The 19,407-nt window shown below is 45.0% G+C and overlaps 1 protein-coding gene and 1 long non-coding RNA gene across 2 annotated transcripts in view; one reads left to right on the top strand and one right to left on the bottom strand.

Moving 5' to 3' along the window:
* LOC125942917 (uncharacterized) overlaps positions 1 to 10,592 on the bottom strand; it is a 36,640-nt gene extending 26,048 nt beyond the window's left edge. The window contains exons 1-2 of the long non-coding RNA XR_007465417.1: positions 10,314 to 10,592; positions 2,076 to 2,295 (exon numbers count right to left, since the gene is read on the bottom strand). This is a non-coding gene — a long non-coding RNA (uncharacterized LOC125942917). The remainder of the gene's footprint in view (positions 1 to 2,075; positions 2,296 to 10,313) is intronic.
* LOC119441335 (2-amino-3-ketobutyrate coenzyme A ligase, mitochondrial) overlaps positions 1 to 18,163 on the top strand; it is a 48,954-nt gene extending 30,791 nt beyond the window's left edge. The window contains exons 5-11 of the mRNA XM_037705952.2: positions 52 to 151; positions 1,661 to 1,747; positions 6,778 to 6,860; positions 9,900 to 10,111; positions 11,883 to 11,958; positions 16,924 to 16,971; positions 17,677 to 18,163. Of these exons, the coding sequence (XP_037561880.1) occupies positions 52 to 151; positions 1,661 to 1,747; positions 6,778 to 6,860; positions 9,900 to 10,111; positions 11,883 to 11,958; positions 16,924 to 16,971; positions 17,677 to 17,786 (716 nt within the window). The 3' untranslated portion in view covers positions 17,787 to 18,163. The remainder of the gene's footprint in view (positions 1 to 51; positions 152 to 1,660; positions 1,748 to 6,777; positions 6,861 to 9,899; positions 10,112 to 11,882; positions 11,959 to 16,923; positions 16,972 to 17,676) is intronic.
* Positions 18,164 to 19,407: the final 1,244 nt, after the last annotated feature.

The raw sequence follows: 19,407 nt of genomic DNA, 5'->3' as shown, positions 1-19,407 counted from the left end.
TCTCTGTCTTGAGGGCATGCAAATTGTGAAAATGTGTCATCCATGTTGCAGACCTGGAGGAGAAACTGCGGGACGCTGTTGGGAAGAGTCGCCAGCGGCTCATAGTCACCGATGGAGTCTTCAGCATGGATGGCAATGTGGCGCCTCTGAGGTGCGTGCCGCACACATTTCCTGCGTCCTTCTAAGGCATCTTTTCAGCTGAGATGGCATCCTAGCCAGGAGAGAGTGGCATTGAGCAGAGTTCATTTTGTTGTGTGCTTACTCACGTGAGCCTGCCTGAATTTTCATCTATGACAGTGAAGTTCGAAATGGAAGTAATGCATGTCACAACTTCGAAAAGGCTCTGCAACATGCCTTGACTTGCCTGCTTCCCTGTACTTCTCTTTTATAATTTTCATAACATGCAGTTCGAATATGAAGAGCCGAAATGTTTTAGAAATGGTGTAATGGACTTAATAATTTCACTTTTTTTTTGGCAGGACCTTATTAGTTGAGATGCACATCACTAAATGTCTGGTAATGGCAGATTAGCTCACTATATTGTAGCTTATTAATAACTGTTTTGAATAATTGCTTCAGGGAGATTGGCACAATTGCAGAATCGAAGCTTTTTAGTGCTCAAGGCATGACCGCATATCTGCAAGTACTCTATAAACATAAGAATGTTTACAAAGGGCACATTTCAAAGGAACCCTATAAGGTAAGGGCTTGAATGTTTTGGTTAAGCTTGAAGGTGCCATCAATATTGTTAAAGTTTACGGAAGCGATTTAGAAGAAAAAGGATTAAACAGATACAAAGAAACTTTCTTCACTATTCATCCCTTCAGCATGGCAAGCTCTTGATGGTCAAGTGTTTTGTAATTGTAGAGGGAAAAGGTCAATTTTTGTCGAAGAATATCTCAATAGATGGTGTGTCTAAAATTGCATAACTTGCTCTAGCCATCCCACTGTAACCGTGCCATTGCAGGGTGGGCCTTAAAACAAGAATTAGAAAGTTAATGGATTTTAGTTAATTAGTAAACAAATTGCAACGGCTGCTTATCCCACCTAGTATCTACTGTGCTTAAAGATGAGCAGTGGAGAAAGCATCTCGGCATTGGTTTATAACATACTTTTGAAGTCTGTTTAATAAAAAACCTGGTATGCTCTTATATTTAGTGCCAGTGTCACACTTGCATATGTTTTCATCTTATAAGTTTTACTCTTGTCATTGTCGATTTTAGGCCTGACAAAAAAAAAAATATTCAAAATGTTCCAGGTTTGTACAAGTAGAGTACACTGTAGCCAGTTACCCTTTAAGATGCAAAAACGTGCACCTTTATAAAGGTTATCATGCTTGGAGTGTTTCAGGAGCATAAATGTTGGTGAGAAAAGTGGCACCTGTCTTGCTCGTGATGATGGCTATATGTGCTTTCTTTTTGTTACATTTTGAAAGCAAAACCACAATTGGTTATGGGAAATAAATACCGAAAACTTTATCCAAATGCAATACAAGGAACAAATGTCATATACCGGAATATGGGAAAACGTTTCGTATTATTTCAGGTTTTTACAGCAGTTGAGAGCTCAAATCAAATTCACGTTCTGGAAGCCACATAATGGTAGCCTTTTCAAAATCTGTGTGCAGCATTTTTTTTATTTGTCCGTTTTGCCCATGCAGGGACATCTGTGACCTCGCCGACCGTTACAATGCCATGGTGTTTGTGGATGAGTGCCACGCTACGGGTTTCTTTGGCAACACTGGCAGGTGATTCCCCTCTCTTTGTGCCTCTGGATGATCTCGGTAGCACGTGTGGGGAGCAGCCAGGAGCGCAGCTATTGGCAGGGTGTTGTGGCTCACTCTATCATTTTGTAGCTACCGGCCTATTCTTAATCGCTCACTTTTGGTGATATCAGCATGACAGAATGCAGGATGCCAGTTGCTCCAGTGAGGTATTGCACCTGAATGCCATGCGAGGCAAATCACATGAGGCAAAAGCATCCTCGAAAGTGATCTATCAAGAATGTGTCCCCATGAGTTTATTTTAAAGTGCTGTAGATTGTAAAATACTAATTTCCACGAACTAAGATGTCACCTGTTTAGGAACCACACGTAGGCATCTTTTCTGAGGTCTGAGTGTGCTAATAGCGAGCTTCTGCAGACGTGCACATCGGTGGATCAAGGGCAGCCTCCAGGGGCTTGCATCAATGCATGCCGAGATGGTGGGGGCTTACTGCATGCTCAAAACTGTCAGCCGGCATGTCCCCCTCGGGATCTGCCAGTGCTAGTGCAGGCCAGAGGATGTGACAGCAGCACTGGCGGTATAAAAAAGTTTTAAGATTAACAGAAATTGTTCTTGCATTTCACGGTTCTTTTCTTTGATTAAATAAATGTACAAAGAAAATTGCTTTCTCCATCTTTCAGAGGAATTGGTCATAACACGAAAGTGATACATGTATTCTAAGAAGCAGTGGCAGTTTTGTTGCACATTCACAAATACAAGCCCATAAATATCCAGTCTTTTATGACTTACAGTTTCGCTTGAAGGGCTAAACGATTATAGCGATAGCAAGCACGTGAGGCCAGTCCTGCACGCTTAAGCAGCACTGCGAAGTCTACCAGGTTGTACCAGATGCGACGGTAAGTCCGTCTGTGGCAAAACAACTGCATCGTTACCGCATGGCCCATCTTTAGCGAGTGAAAATGTGACGCACACCAAACACCCGCACCTCTGCGGACGTGAGAGCACCAGCACGAAGGAAATGAAAACGCGGCGTGTACTCACCATGCATCTTCATGCCTGATCGCGCTTTCTATTGTTTTTATGGTCGCACCAGAAAGCGTACGCCAGCTGTTGTCCTGCCCGCCAAGGTGTTCTGCCGACATGATGCACAGATGGCGACACCATCTGGTGGCACTCTTTTCAACTTCCCCCTTTCAGCTCACAGAATGGCAAAGTAGTGTCATCTCGCGCAGATACCAGCCAACTAGCTTGATGATTGTGTGACGTACATACATGGGACAAATTTTCAGTGGAACCCGGCATCAAACTTTTTCTGTGTTAAAATGCCTTTGTGATGAAGATGTCACTCGTCACACATTTGTGCTTGCAGATCATTGCAAAAAAAAAAAAAAGTTCAGCGCATTTTGCTTAAACAAAATGTTGCAAGATGTCACCAGCATCATTGCTCGTGTCTGCCATTATTGCAATGCGATTCTACGCTAACGTAGAATGTAATATAATTACATATTATTTCACTTGTAACTGGGATGTACTGGGAGTATAATGACTTGGCTACATGAATGCACAGCTGGGTAACTGCTGCTATGTATAGTACCTTCTCAATATAACAGATCTCATGGGAAAGCTGAAAATCATTCATAATTTTAAATATTGTTGTATCAAAAATGAACAAATTAGAGTTAGAAACTAAATTTGGCAAAATGAATCTCCTACATTTCTAATGGTTATATCCGCAAATGCATTTATGTCAATGACAGACAAAAATGTTGCCTCCACAAATGTGAAGAAATCACTTCCACCGGGTGTGCACACAGCTCATACAGATATGTTAACACTATGCGAGTGTATGTCCACACAATGTCGCCAACATCGAGATTAAGTACCTCAGTCCTGGGCATGTTCTATCTGCACTAGGATGAAACGTGATGCTGCAATAGAACATTTTAAAGAAACCCACATCGTGGTAGTGTTTTTTTTACTTATTCCTTTGAGGTTGTCGCAGTCATGAACGATGCAATCCTGTGGTCTTCACAGTGCTGATGTCTGTTTCTATTAGAATGTAGTTGCTGTTGTTTCTGTTTTGATGAGCCACTATTACTGGAGGCAATAATGATGTGTGCGCCAACTTTCAATCGGAGACATCCAGGTAGATCTACTGCTGCTGTTACGGATGGTGGTGGTACTCGTGGTGCACATTTTTTCATCGCTTCGTAATTTTTTATTGTGAGCGATATTTTGGGTTACAAATTCATTTTTTGAGGTTTGCCAGTCAAACCCAGTTATATTGAATTTGATAGTTCCGCAAAAAGTGGTCATTGTACTTGTTATGTGAAAACTTGCCTTTCAAAGTGCTAAAAAATTTACATCACTGAAACTTGACGTCTGCAGTTGCCATTCGATACCACTTTGGTCCGAAAATCTCAGTTGCAGTATCTTCACTGCTGGCACTTGCCCATATCAAGCTGCAAGCTTTTGTTAAAAACGTCATAAAAGGAACAAAATATTCGGCGTCATAGCTCCTTCTAAATGGCACCTGGCTGGTTCCGATCACTTGCGATTTCGGAAGTATGATACACAGCCGCTGCCATTTTTTATTTGAGAGTGTAATTGTTATATATTTTACTATCAGTAGGACACGACTAGATTCTGTGTACAATAGCAAAGCGTTCTAGTTGGCTGGAAGTGAAAACTACTGCAGCATGCCGGCATTTAGCAGAAGTCTTGCAAATACGGTTACACGGTGAGCCACACGTGCACCAAGAGCCTCGAAGTTACGTTTCCTATGTCGCTGCAGCCAAAAAAGTACAAAGTTCGAAAGATAAAAGGCCATCGCGAACTGTTATCAGCAATGATGTAAGCGAAGCGTCGATGAACCGTTATCTCCCGTTAATGGCATAGTAAAACCGCCGACTCTTGGTCGACTCTTTGCAACTTTGCGTGGCCATTGGTCCAAATTGTCCGAATAGGCACAGTGCATGCGGTGCCTTTGAGGGTGTCCCCTGTGGTGGTGACAGTTACCATGGCACTGTGCACTGGGTTCTTGCTGTGCCTTCTTTCCAGTCAAAGGCTTTGAGGGCTGCAGCCTCCATGATCCGCACTAGAGGACAGAAATGGCAACTTACTGGCTAGTGAAGAGGAAAACGAGGGGTGCTTCAGCTATGGGTGGGTGCTTGCTGGCCAGAAATCTGGGGCCACGCCTTCTCCACAAGGCTTAGGGTTGACGGCTAATTCTGGACCACTTGCCTAGCACAGTAGGGCTTCACCCATACAAGGGTGATAGCGCATCACACAACACAACACAATTCTCTGACAACAATGTTTATCACGAGCGGGATGTCTCACTGGGACACCGGTTTGTGGTGGCCCAGACGTTTGCTTGGCTCGTACAGCAAACGAACAGCAACAGGAAACAGCAAAGGAAGGGAGCAAAACATTGACTTGGGGTCCTTTCTTCATCATGGCTGGCATTCTTCTCCTCCAGCGCTTGCAGGACTGCGCTGATTTTGGTGTTCCTCCCAAGGTGACCTTTGCTAGGTCAAATCAGCACGAGGCTCTGTGTTCATGTGAAGGTGTATGTTTGTGACTGCTGGAAAACTGCACGACTCCTAACACAAGAGAGGAGGAAGGCATCTGCTCCCTTCATTTCCATAGCATGTGCAGGAGCATGGGACAATGTAATTCTTTAATTTTCACAACGTAGCTAAAGCATGTGTAATTAGAGAAGAGAGTTGAGCTAGTTGGTGCGTATTCCCGACTTGAGACATCGTTAACTAGTGCTAAAAAGGTGTGGGACAACAACGAAAAGCATACCGGACACAACAGTGGCTTTGTGTCCTGTGTGCTTCTCGTTCTCGTCCCATGTCTCTTTTAATGCGTTGGAATTCTTAGAGCTCTTTACGCATTATCCGGGGGCTATCTATCTATCTATGTTTGCATCTAACCGTTTTCCCGCCTACTTGGGCCACACAGGGTAGTTTGCAGTTGAATGGGTAGTGCACCGGGCTACTGTGCTGAGGAAACATGGTTCGAAGCAAACCGTCGGAACTTGGGTCACTGAGTATGTGGCATTGTGTGCCGCTCTTCAACGAACCTCTTTCATGGCAACATGGGTCAGAGTAGATGCAGGGCTGGGTAGGTACCACTATTTGAAGAAAATCTTTGATGCAGACTTAAAGCAGTGGGTATGAGCCACTCAGTCGTTGACGCCAACTTGGGTAACGAGGTAAACTAGGTATGTGCCACTGTGAATGTGCCGCTCTACGGATGCAAGAAAAGATCCCTTAAATTTTTGTGCTGCTGAGCGGAATCAAAGCCACGTCACAAGTGTTCCTGTAGGACAACAACCCGACGCTTTAGCAGATTGCCAATATTGCACCAGGTGTGTGTCACTTTTCAGTGAATGTCTTTTAGACCAATGTTTTAGCGAGCTGTGCTATGAATGCACTTTGTGTGTGCCGCTCTTCCATAAACCTCTCGCCAACTTAAGTTACTGCATGGGCATGTGCCACTGAGTGTGCGGCAAGCGAGGGAACACTTCTTGACGTTAGCAGCCACCCGTGTGCCATGCTTCTCTTTTTGGAGACCACGCGCAGACTTCTCGGCAGTGTCATTAGACGGTGCAGCGAGTCCAGAAAGACGGGAAAAGAGGAGCCCAGTTGCCGCATGACATGTTTCTCAGAGTTAGCATGCAGCCGTGTGCCATGCGTTTTGGATGCCACTCCAGGCTTCGCAGCGGTGACGCTAGATGAGGAGTTCCGTTGCAGTACACGTTTCATACATAACTCTTTTCAACGGTGGCAAAACGTTGTGTCGCTACATTGATTCAATGCTGACACATTACCGTCGACAGTCATCTAGAGATGGGTTCTGCTGATTTTTTTAAGTGTTAAGTAACCGTGTCTCAAGTCAGGAATGTTACCAAAAGAAGCTTACTGACAGAGAAGAACACAGAAACCTGACACGGAGCGTGGCCCTCCTTGTCAGTCTAACTTTAGCGCACACCGTTTGATCGGCAAGCTTTCCTTTACCGTGACATGGGCCGTATCTATTGCAGGGGCACCGAGGAGCACTTTGGTATCTCTGGCCGTGTGGACATTATCAACTCCACCCTGGGCAAGGCACTGGGAGGCGCTGCAGGTGAGAGGCTTGTTTAATTCTCAGCACGTGGGTATCGCACACGTGCTGCCTTTCGAGGGCTCTGTATATCTTGGTGGCACGGCATCTCAGGCAGAAAGTTTCAGAGCATGGAATGGCACAAATGCCATCAGAGCAGGGGGGCACAAGTGAATAAGGTGTCCCATTGCAGCCATTGGTACTTGTCAAAATGAGGATTAAGCTGCTGAAACTTGGAAATTCAGTTTCTCATGGCGAAGAGCAAGAGAGTTGGTGTCGTCTGTGCCTGATAGTTTTGCAGTCTCTTCTGCCTTCACAATTTCTTGGGCGATCTTCTTTTTTATATATTGGCATGCAGCTGTAATATTGGTACTGAGGAGTTTAATGTCCCAATTCTATGTAAATTACAGTATGGTAATACAGTTAAACCTGCTTATAACGAACCTCCATATAATGAATTCGTGGATATAATGAAGTTTTTTTATTCCCCGCCATTACTCCATAGAAGCGCATGTATGTGAGACCTCTACGTAATGAAGTGGCAGCGGGAGACCCCCTCGATATAACGAATTTTCCCCTCCGACAACCAAGAGATTTCGCCCCAAATTTTGTCATTTTTGCGCGAGCAGCAACCGGAAGGACCTTCTCCGCCGCGACGGAATGCGAAGAGAGCGCACGTGTGCGAGGCGGGCCTGCATCCCTCGACCCGGCGATCTTGCCGCCGCGGGCATGACCTTTCCCCCTCCCTTCATTTAAACCTGATCCTGCGTCTTGCTGCAGCTGGCCTAGCCCGCCAAGCCGGCACTCTCTCCTTTTCCAGTTGATGTTGCCGACACGCTGGTACACGCTGTGACACATCAAACTCGATGTGCGCGGACACGCGCTGTCAAACGCTGGCGGCATGTGGAAGCGCCGCGGGAGAAGTGAGCAAAGTGACCTTCGTGCTGTTGTCTATCGCTTCAACGCAAACAGAGCACCAAGAAAACACAGCACGCACAAAGCTACGGGCCGCCGACGCACCTACACTGCTAGACTCTGCCCAAACGCAGATCGCTTTCAAGATACGGCCCGCGCGACCGCGCAGTACGCAGTTGATGCCTGAGTACAGTACAATGCCGCCCGCTATCCCCTCCCCCCTCTCTCCCTTAACGGTGCCTCGAGCACAACGGAAGAAGGCGCGCTTCCTCCCTGCTTTTCTTGCGCGCGCGAGATTCAGACGTGGTCGTCGGCTCCCCTCGCACTAGAGTGTACTCTAACTCGCACATACAGCATACGGCGCCCGGCGACTGCGTTATCGCCCTTGGACTTTATACGGGATATCTATGAGCCAAAACCAATTTTAGGGCCACAACGTGTCATAGACACCATCTTTATATAGCAAATACGGATCTCAAGAGCCATACTTTTGCTGGCAGAAACCGAAAATCCGTCATAGTTGTCGCCCCCTTTGGGCGGCCAATGCCATCAAGCCAAGCAACATGAAAAGTCAAAATGGTCGCTCTGACCGGCGTGGGGTGGCAGTTCGCAACGTATGATGCGGGAACAGTCCCACAATTGTGACGCAACAGTGGGGTTACTAATGCATTGGGTTCTATGGAAGCTGTGCCGGGACCAGCCAAAAACGAATAGCCGGGAAAACGCAGCTCCCGGGAACGTAACAGCGGGGTTCTACTGTAACACTATACGATGCTACGACGCCATCGTGACGCTCGCTCTTCATTTCCGATGGCTCGCGCATGTGCGAAACGACATGCGTCCATGCATCCGGTACCTGGTGTGACATTCCAAGGATGAGTGGTTCGACGAGAATGGAAAACGGGTGCGCGTTAGAATCGAGCGCGCGTTAGAATCGAGTAAATACGGTAAGCGTTATTTTTTCGAATTTTCGTGCCGAACCTGCATATAACGAAATCCTCTTTATAACGAAGTTTTTCGGGAATTTGTCAATTTCGTTATATCCAGGTTTAACTGTAGCTTCTTTTTTACAAAGGCACTGACGGTGCTGCTCATTCGGTTTGGATAACAAAAACCTATGCCCAGCCGATGAGCACATCAATTCATGTCGAACTCACTAGAGCACTTTGTTTCTGAGCCATTGGTGCCGATTCCCATGAAATTCTAGCAGAACCCATCTCACCATGAATGTTGTTGCCAATGCGATTAGCATTGAAGCGATGTAGCCACACACCTTATTGCCAAAATTATTCACTTCTGTGTAGCTGACGTATTCAGTTTTATGTTACGGACATCTTTATTTCTGTGTAGTTCAATGCTCCTCTCTCGATGCGCGCTCTTGTCCTATTCTGTCTACTTCACTTCTTTCTCCACACACAGCTGCTTTTGATGCCCACTTTTCTAGCTGACTTCTTGCCTCCACTTGTTTATCCGGGCATGTTTACCCAGTGGCATTCTGGAGGATTGGCCAACAGTGTTAACATGTGTCACATAGCTGTTGTCTGTCTTTGCATGCACACGCAGCGGCACCTGCCCATATTTGCACATGCCCAGTGACCCAAGTTGGTGTGAAAGCGGTTAGAAATGGACATCTTACTGGAAAATGTGTCAAGTTCCCAAGGAATGCTAATTGCATTAAAAGCTGAAATGGGTGCTTGGAGTGAATGCATGCATGCTGATATACCTTCATGTTTTCTCACTCCTTTAACATGAAAGGCAGGCCACATCTTATGGCAGCCTGTTCTGCACTTAGTATTGCAGATATGGTGACTTGTGCACATGAATGAATGCAGCCATGCGAGTTGCTCGTAGTGTTCGATCAGGGATCATATGAAACTGTGCAAGACTTCTTTTCTGCATTAGAAATGATGATATGATGATGCTTTTGTCGGACAGCTCAACGCGGTATCAGAATCTGGTTTTCTTTCAGTTGATTGTCCTGTTGTGAAAGTAAAATTGTCGTGAAATTGGGAAGCCGGCTAGAAAAGGCTTAGAAACTTGCATATATGGTGGTGCCACATTTCCCCAAGGAGCCCACGTGGCCTTGTGAGAGCCAAGATGTCTGGGAATCCCTGCCCTGCTCCAATGGTCGGCATTTCTTGTCGCCAGGGGGCTATACCACGTGTCGTCGGGAACTGGTGGACCTTCTACGGCAGCGGTCACGGCCCTACCTCTTCTCCAACTCTCTGCCCCCACCCGTGGTGGCGTGCGCCTCAAAGGTGTTGGACATCCTGCTGGCCAGTCCTGAGCTGGCACAGAAGGTGGCCGGACTGACACAGCGATTCCGTTCACGCATGACCGCTGCTGGCTTCCAGATCTCTGTGAGCATCTTTCTTGCCCACTAGCTCCCAAGCAAGGGTGCACACATGTAAAACTGAAAGGGGGCTTATTTGGTTGACCATAGTATGGTGTACCTTGTGTTCCAGTAGTTAAAAAGTTACTGGGAAAGATGTGAAAGAGACAGATGGGAAAGACACTGGTGTCTTTCCTGTGAGCCTTATCTGTTAAAGCTTCTTTGCTCACCTGTAATCATCATTATTACTTTGCCAATTAAAGCACCATCTAAATGTCCCTAGTTTTCTTGTAGCTTTTGAGACCATTTTGTGATGACCTGCAAAGGAGAAGATTGAAAAACTGGTTTGTAAACACAGGGGTCTAATTGTGGATTTAATAACATCAAACAATAATTAGAATTTAATAAACCCAATGTTTCGGGACCCATTTGACTCCTTCCTTAGGGTCTGGCCACCTCCATCTGTTAAACTTTTATTTTTATTTTAAGTTTCAATTTTTATTCTTGACATAATCAGCCATACTTTTCCCCTACCTAGAGTCATCTTTAGTGTAATCTCTGCATACAGAAATGCACATAGACTAGTTGGATACCAGATGCGACACTTGCTATAGTGGCAACAAACTTGTTGAAGCAGATGGTTGTTGCACCATTGGTGCAGATCACTGAACTAGCGCTAGCTTTGTGTTGTTAGGCTGTAGTACAGTCAACTTCCATCAATTTGATACTGACTGGACCGATGAAACTGGTCGAATCATCCGGCAGGTCGAATTAAACAATAAGCAAAAAAAAAGAAGAAACGCCGAAACACGCCGTTGATTCACTTCACTCTATTTGCCTTTAGCGTTTACCTTGTCACAACACAGCTGTGTTATGCGGTGAAGCATACCAAATAGAAAAGGGTGCCACTATTACGGGACATAGCACGTGTTCCTTAATTTACACACGCACATGAGCTGTCTCCGGTCACAGTGCAAGCACCGAGGCAGGCCTTCAGAGTTTTATACAGACTCTTTTGTTGGCTTTAAACGCCCCCTCGACTTTTAGAGCCTTTTTTTCTTTTTTTTTCATTTTATCGTGTTCCTTTTCGCTAGCTTTCCCAAAACACAGATGATTTTTCTTCGCTTCTTGGTGCATGGCGCGTGCGCACACGTACTACGCCCCGTTAGCGGTCTCATATACGAGGCATGAATGGTGGGTGAAACGAGGGCTCAAGTCGCCACAGTCACACCAGAAACAGCTCTGAATGGCTGCCATATGCTCGTACTGTGACCAGAGATGGCACGTGTGGGCCTGTATAATTAAGAAACACGTACTATGTGCCGTGACAGTGGCCCCTTTCCATTCTTGGTATGCTCCACCGCATAACACGGCTGTATTGCGGCGAAGCTGACCTGGAAAGTTGGAGTGTTCTGGTGAAGGTCAGTATTGAGAGCGAAATAACGCAACTTTGGGCCCATAGTATGGGTGCCGGCCAGGACCTTCAGTCGGCATCGAATTTACCGAAAAATCGATTCAACTGGAGTCAAATTAAAGAAAGTTTACTGTACAAGGAAAATGGGTACTGAAAGTACACCTGGTTGCCATGGTTACGGGGATGCCATAGAAGTTTACCCCCCTGCTGCTGTTAGCGTGCTCTTGCCTCTTAGCACAATAATGTCTTCTGGACATGGGAGAGTAGGAGGTTTCATGACAGTTTGTTATTGAGTAACAGCTCCCGTGATCACTGATTCCATGACAATCACTGCCTGCTGTAACCACAGCAGCACCAGCTTTTGTGCTTCTTTTGTTTTTGTCAGGGTGATGACCACCCCATCTGCCCTGTGATGCTTGGAGACGCACGTTTAGCTGCCGATTTTGCTGATGGCATGCTGGGTAAGTGTGGATGGAAAATCGTGTCATGTGTGCATAGTAGCCTCAAAAACAGGTGTTCTATGATGATAGCAGAGAATAAAGGAATTGAGTTTGCCTTTTCTTTTTGTCTATTTCATGGCGATGCTAGTAGTGCTCTGCTTACATTCAGTGACAGTCACAGCTCATGTAAAACTATCTACTATTTCTTTAACTCCTTAAAATCACTGCAGGTGTAAACGCCTGATTTGGTAATGTAAATGTTTACACTGATTCTAGTGTAGATTTGTTTCTTTAATGGTAAGTGAATACTTAAGCAAAGGTCATTTACTTGGTAAGCTTAAAACTGGACAAAATTTAGTTTCAGCAGGACTAAAGTGCTAACTGGTCAACATTGTAGCAATACATGTGGCTATGGGTGGTTTCATTGCCTGGTTTCATTGAAGGAACAACGTTTAACGTTGTTCCTTCCTATCTTGGGCATGTATCTCCTGCAATAGTACAGAAAGTGACTTTGTGATTAAGGCCTTTTACATTTGCCTGGAAAATGACCCAAAAGCTGAGCAAGGCAGCTGCTTTATGTGATGTACACTGAGAATCCAGAAGGTAAGTTCCGCTTAATTTTAAGTGAGGTACGCAAATAAGCAAAAGAAAGTGTTCATGTTAATAGAGTGATGCATACGCTATTTTTTCATATGTGGAACCATCGGGATGGAATGTTGAGCTCAGTATCACTTTAATAAATGGCTTGGCAGTCAAGGACTTGTTCATACTACACTGACTATATTTTGTTACGTGTTAAGGCGGCACACTTTAAAGAATTATTCGAACACATGGAACTACAGTTCTGAGTTCAAAACAGCCCGAAGCACCTAGTCATCTATAACTGTGCTACTTGCCCGGAGGGTTGTCGCAGTTGCCATTGCGGACATGTCGGTCATTCAGACGTCTGCAGGCCCCCTCTTAAAGTTGCTCGGACGTTGTTGTCTCCACCTGTGACCGTTAGCACTGCGTTGTTACCAGGTGAGACAGTAGGCTGCAGCTGTCAAGTGGCTAATGGCTTGCCAGCCACCCGGGCAACAAAATCAGCTGGCCGGTAGCACATCGGACCACCTTAGGAAGTCTGCAGGCCACCACGCAGAGCTATAACAGCTGGCCACCAGGTCCACAGGGCGAAGAACTGGGCCAGGTTGCTGGTACAACGGCCACCAGGTCTGCACAGCAAGCAGGACACCTGGCAATCAAGGACCATGAGCTCTGGAACAGTCGGTCAACTAGCTGCTGTTCCAGGTCTTCGACACTTGCTAACTTGGACGACACGCAGCTCTCTCCGCATGGCCACACGAGCCTTCATTCTCGTGTTCCGGCCACTCAATCAATATCATCACAACCGTCCATTTTTTAAGTAAATTCATTGTAGCACAGCACTAATTTTTGTATGCCAGTGCTGAGCTGATCTGCTCAGAGCATCGCTGACAAAATGGTGCCTTGCTAGAAACCACTTCAGTTTTCGGAGAATTTGAAAGATGGTGTTAGTTGGTTGAATAGGATGAACTGGTGTGAAAATTGGTTTTAGCACAACACCTCGGGAGCAGCTTTCTTTGCATGATGCTAAATTGGAGAAGGCTGCTCTGCTACGTTCTCACTTCGAATGTAAAGTTAGTTGCATAACCAAGTTTGTGCACATTGAGAAGCTGATGTGGGCAGCTATTCTACGATAGTAGTGTGAGTTCGTACTGATGCCTTCAGGCTAGTGCCTTATTCCTGAATTTCGCAAAAGCATTTGACACAGTTCACCATAAGCATTTGCTTCTAAAATTGTCTCAGTTAAACTTGCATCTCAATGTAATAAAGTGGTTAGCAGCATTCTTGACTAAAAGTTCTCAGTTTGTCTTCGTTAATAACCATTATTCTAACAGACTGTCCGTAACGTCAGGCGTCCTGCAGGGATCCGTCCTAGGACCGATTCTTTTTAAAATTTATATTAACTATCTACAAATGTATTGTGTAACATTCGTATGTTTGCAGATGATTGTGTTGTCTACTGCACAGTTACCAACACATTGACCACACATCCATCCAGAACGACCTTAGCAAAGTACAAGAATGGTGCAACCGCTGGCTAATGAACTTAAATCCTAATGAGTGTTAACTTGTGTCCTTCTCTCGCTGCCGTAATTTCCTCAGATTTACCTATTCAATCGCTAATGTTCCAATAGAATTAGTCCAATCATTCAAATATGTTAGTAGTGTGCTGGCACACTACTAACATCATTTCAGCTGCTAGTAAATCACTGGGGCTTTGGCCTACAAATCATTTGTAAGATCAAAACTTGAGTATGCATCTCCCATCTGGAACCCACATCAAACTTATACCATAAATGCACTTGAATCAGCACAAAATCGTGCTACTAGGTTTATTCATTCTTCATATTCATTCGACATCAGCATTTTATCATTTAAAGTGGAATCTGGTTTGTCGACATTTGCATTATGTCCACGGGTTGCCACCCTCTTTCTCTTCTGTTTATTTTTCTACTCCCTTAATCATCCACTGTACATCACGCCCCCTTCATACATATCTCATCGCACCTGTTATCCACTTCAAGTTGCACATGTACGTGTCCGGACCGCCTCTTTTCAAGCATCAGTTTGTTTTCGAGCAGCAAGTGACTGGAACAGCCTTCCACATGCCATCACAAGCCTGTCTGCCTTTGCCGAAGCTATTGCCACCCATATTTCAAAATGAACACCTGTTTCTAATATTTATTTTATTATCCATCCCTCATGTAATACCCCTGTAATTGGGTTTTTAAGGAAATAAAGTGAAGTGTCTGGACCAGACACAGCAAGTGATGGTGCAGCCAGACAATAGTGCAGGCATTTCACAGTAGGGCCACCGAAATGCGCTTGTTAAGGTGCAACTAATGGAAAGGGTGCAGCAAACATTAGAATACATTTGACGCATCAGAATTTGGGAAGTTTTTTCCAAGTTTCTGAATGTCAGCTTCTCCCTAGCACGAGATCATCGCATTTCTGGCTGGGTAACATTTCGTCCGTGATGCTGGCTGATAGAGATGATATCCTGGTTTAAGCCAGTGTCGGCAAATTAACCTGATACTGGGATAGGAAAATCACTGTTGTGCTATGACAAATTCTTGAAAGACCCGGAAAAATAGTGTATGCATCATTTTGTGATTTAGCTACAATATTTATTTATTTATATACAATACCCACAGCGCCCTCTAGGGCATTATTGTAGGGGGGAACATGAGAAATAAATAACAAGAGACATATACTATAAGTTAGGCAAACGATGCAGCATATTAAGCATCTAAATACCTATGCACTATTTCAGTAAAAAGCAAAAACAAAAACTAATATACAAAGATGAACAAGCATGCAATGCACACACAAAAGAAGAACATCTAAATACAGTGATCTCGGCTAACATCGTTGAGAATAACCAACAAAAGGGATAAAACATACAAGGACAAGCAATATTGCACTCATATTAACACGTGGTTCTGTAACGCCGTTAGAAAGTATGTGGGAGGGGCAGTAGCAATTTGTGCAGGTAGACCGTTCCAGTCGTGCACTGTTGGTGGAAAAAAAGCTGTATTTGAATGTGTTTATTCAGCAACTGTATTCGCGTGCCAATAGAAGTATTGACTTTCTTTTCTGATGTTTATACTTCGTTTAAAGTTTATTGGAACTTCCTTTCTGGATGCCCCAGTACATGGATGATTTTTGATGATTGCAACCACAGCAATAGCAAAACATGCGGTGCTTTTTCTACAGCTTTATGATTGACAAGTTTCACTGAGTTGGGTTCACTCAGATGCTCTCACCAAACAGATCAGCACAAGTGGCAATGAGCCCCTCGGTTTTTGAGGAACGAATGGCCTGGAATTCAAGCGCACAACCAGATTCACCGAGGGGACTCGCATTAATTCATGTGCGGTCAAACACCTGTGCAACAAAGGAATAATTCTGTCCCGGTTCTATTGTGAGTGATGCAGTGCGCGACCTTTACTACGAAGTGATCTGTATAACAAGTGATTTCAGAGGCCCCAAGCACATCGCTATAAAGGTGTTGTTCCACTCTAGTTTCCACACGACTGCAATACACACAACCTCGAAGGTTGAGCAATTGTGTAACGAAAACGTTTCTGAACTTCACACGTACATATTTGAAGTTAAATGGAAGTTGGTGTCAAGCTAAAGTTTTCTCTTGAAAGAGTACTGACAGAACATTTTTGTTTAGCTTTTACTGCTTCATTGGAAAGGCGTTCACCCAGTAATTACACTTTAAGCCTCAGTTCTCTGAGAGTGCATCAAATAATGAATTGTTACCTGTTAAATGCGACCTGTTCAAAATGCGTGCCAAGTGTAGTGAGGCTTCAGACATGAAAAAGGAAATTTGTTGTGGTGGTCTTGTGGTATCTAGATACCATTGACGTGTACGCATACAATTTGACTGTGCTGCCAAAAGCCGAGTCCATTCAGCGCTCGACAGGACAAAATGGGAGACTGAGTCTCCCTGCGTTTTCAAGAGACGCACACAATTAAATGAGCCACTTTGGTAGCTTTTGCCAACACGGTCATTGCATCGCCTTCAATCATTGCACCGAGCTGACTGGGTTGTTTGTGATACCATATGACCCTCACCTCTGCTTTAGGTGACGTAATGAGAGGCTGCGCTTGCCTCGCATTTTGAACGGATTGTATAAAAGGCATTGTACTAATGAATTGATTGTGGTGCTCTCTAGGAATCGAGACTTTGTATTGTAATTATGTAATTATTAAGTTGACAGCTACCTAAAAAAGAAAAAAAGCAGGCCACAAAATTTTTTGGTCAGTGCTCCTCTAAGGTGAAATCCTGCTATGCCACTGATTGTATGTGCTTGTCTGCACTGTGACACAAATAGTAAATGCAGCTGTTCAATGAAGATAGTAATAGTAGTGCTGACTGCATTGTTTTCGCAGAGCAAGGCGTCTATGTGATTGGCTTCAGTTATCCAGTGGTACCCAAAGGTGCGTGACCCTTTTGTTATTCTTTCTATTTTGTTATAATTGCTGATTTATTGCTTGTGCAGGCGGTGCTTCATGATGCTGTGAGAGCTCCTTGATTAAAAGTGCGTGGGTTTGAAAAATGTGTCTAACCATCCGAGTGTCTAATTGTTGCAAGAAAACGGTTAAAAAGTTACCTTTATTGAGTAAACAGGTTTCGTGCTTGTGCTAATAATGGAGAGAAAACTGTCAGGACAATTAGAGCCTCGTAAGTATCATGATGTTCTTCACAACACGACAGCAGCAGAATTAAGCCATCTGCATCTCATCCAAAAGGCACTTTCCACAAAGAAAAAACATCCCCTGACCTTCTTTTCTACAATTTACTGGCAGTAGAATCTCGGTGATACGATCACGCCTGGTACAACGTTCGGGACGATACAAATTTTTCATAAATCCCACCCCAAATTCATTAGCTTACAAAATTCTAAATTTCATACGTTACGAACCGCTTTTTGCGCCATGTTATTGAATTCCTCTCAAACTAATCTTGGCATTTGTGGCAAATAAATGCAGCACCAGCTTAATTTTTATTTGTATTTATTTGCATAGATTCCCGGAATCAAGTGGAATGTTTACAAAACGTATATTCCATTTGTGTACATTCTGCAATTGGCTATCGGATGAGAAGTCTGAGTGCACGTCGATATTGTTTCTTTATATATGCAGGCAAGGCTCGCATTCGAGTGCAGATCTCAGCAGCACATTCCATGGAGGACATAGACCGTACTGTGGATGCTTTCATCACAGTGGGCAAGAAGTTTGGAGTGGTTTCGTAGTGTGAAGACCTTTGCCTCAGTGCAGACCCTGTCACAAGAAATATTGACTCACATGAATGTTCTTCAACAGTTTACAAGCAATATCGTTTGCCTAAGGCTACGTGTGTGGTTCAGGATTTGACATTACTGAAAACGACCTGCGTTCAAGTGCCTCCAACTGAAAGATTGTGCCTGTGATCATGCTTTGCAGAGATAGAAAGAATTGCATTGTTTATTTCGTGAAAAGGGCCCTGCAACATTACTTTAATGGCCAAGTGTTGCACCACAATGCGTCCCTTGAATTGTCCAAGGGTAAATGCAAAAGAAATTACACAAATTGACACTGGTAAATGTGGGTGATTGTACTTACAAGTTCAAAATAAAAGCAGACAAAAGAATTCACCCAAAGGCAAAGCTTTGACAGCAATATCAAGGTGAGGACATCTCAGAACACTGGTGTCAAGCCCCTCGATCTTGGAAAGTGGCAACACTCTCCACCTTGCGTGAGCTTTCTTCCTCAGTTCTCGGATTTCACTCTCCTGCTGGCTGGCGCGCTGTGCATGCTTTTCGTGCCTGTGACTGCCAGGCATGTGCTTGTTGTTTTGGCTGTTTATGGAGGCTGTAGTTATTGTCTAGTGACACGGTTATGAAGTTGTTAAGGTGCTGGCAGATTGTCAGGAGCAGTACGTTTTTCAATAAAATCACAGCATGTCCACGAGGTGAATGATGATGGGGCGAAGCTCCGGAGGGATCATCGGTAAACCGTGAATACTCCGAGTAATTCGCCCAGTATATGATCAACACGTGAGAAACAGTGTGTGTATATATACAATACGTTTTATTTTCTTAGACGCTTCTTCGTAGATGCTTGGTTTGCGGAGTCCCTTCATTACCACGGCTTTGTGGTCCGTGAAATGAAAGGATAGCGGTTGGATAACGCCGCTGCTTCGCGTTCGCGAACGCCTGAGTCTTCGCGCCGCAGCCGTGCCGCTTCTGCCTCTCGTTCTCGCACTACGGGGTCTTCGCACCGCCGCCGCGCTGTCTGCCGTGAAGCCGCGGCCTCGCGGGCTCTCACCGCGAGAATCTGCCTGCGAGCGCGCGCCGCCTTCCGTGCTCTCCGCTGCCTTGTCTTCCATCCGGCGACTCCGAGAGAAAGAGAAAGCGCGCCAAGAGCGAGCACCTTTTATTATAACACCCCCTAGCGGTAACCCGTCGCACTGCATTGTAGCGCGCCGCCGCCGCCTTCCGCGCTCTCCGCTCCGCAGCCTTGTGGGAGGTGTGAAAAGCGGCCGCGGAAACAGGTCCCCAAAGCGCGCCGGTGCCGCAAGGGGCGCTGTACGCGGGGGCGCGTCGAGTGAAGCCGAACAGGACGGTCGTGGCCGAGTGGAGCTCAGCGCAGCAGGAGCAGTGAATAAGTTCAATTTTTGTTTATTCTTATTTGGTTGATAGAAGTGTTAGGGTACCCGAGCTATCTATATATATTGTTTTTCATGCTTTTTTAGTTTCTTGGCTAGTTTGGTAGGACGTTAGTAGGTAGCGAATAGTCCAATTTGTTTAAATTTTCTTTTTTTTGGAAGCGGGTTGTGGCGCACGTGTTGCATGGTGAAAGCAGTGTAAAGCGGCAGTTTTAAACCGCGTTAGG

Source organism: Dermacentor silvarum, chromosome 2, assembly GCF_013339745.2.
Source record: "Dermacentor silvarum isolate Dsil-2018 chromosome 2, BIME_Dsil_1.4, whole genome shotgun sequence".
Classification (NCBI taxonomy): Eukaryota; Metazoa; Arthropoda; class Arachnida; order Ixodida; family Ixodidae; genus Dermacentor; species Dermacentor silvarum.
Note: the sequence above shows the minus strand (reverse complement) of the source record. Positions and strands in the feature narration are given on the sequence as shown.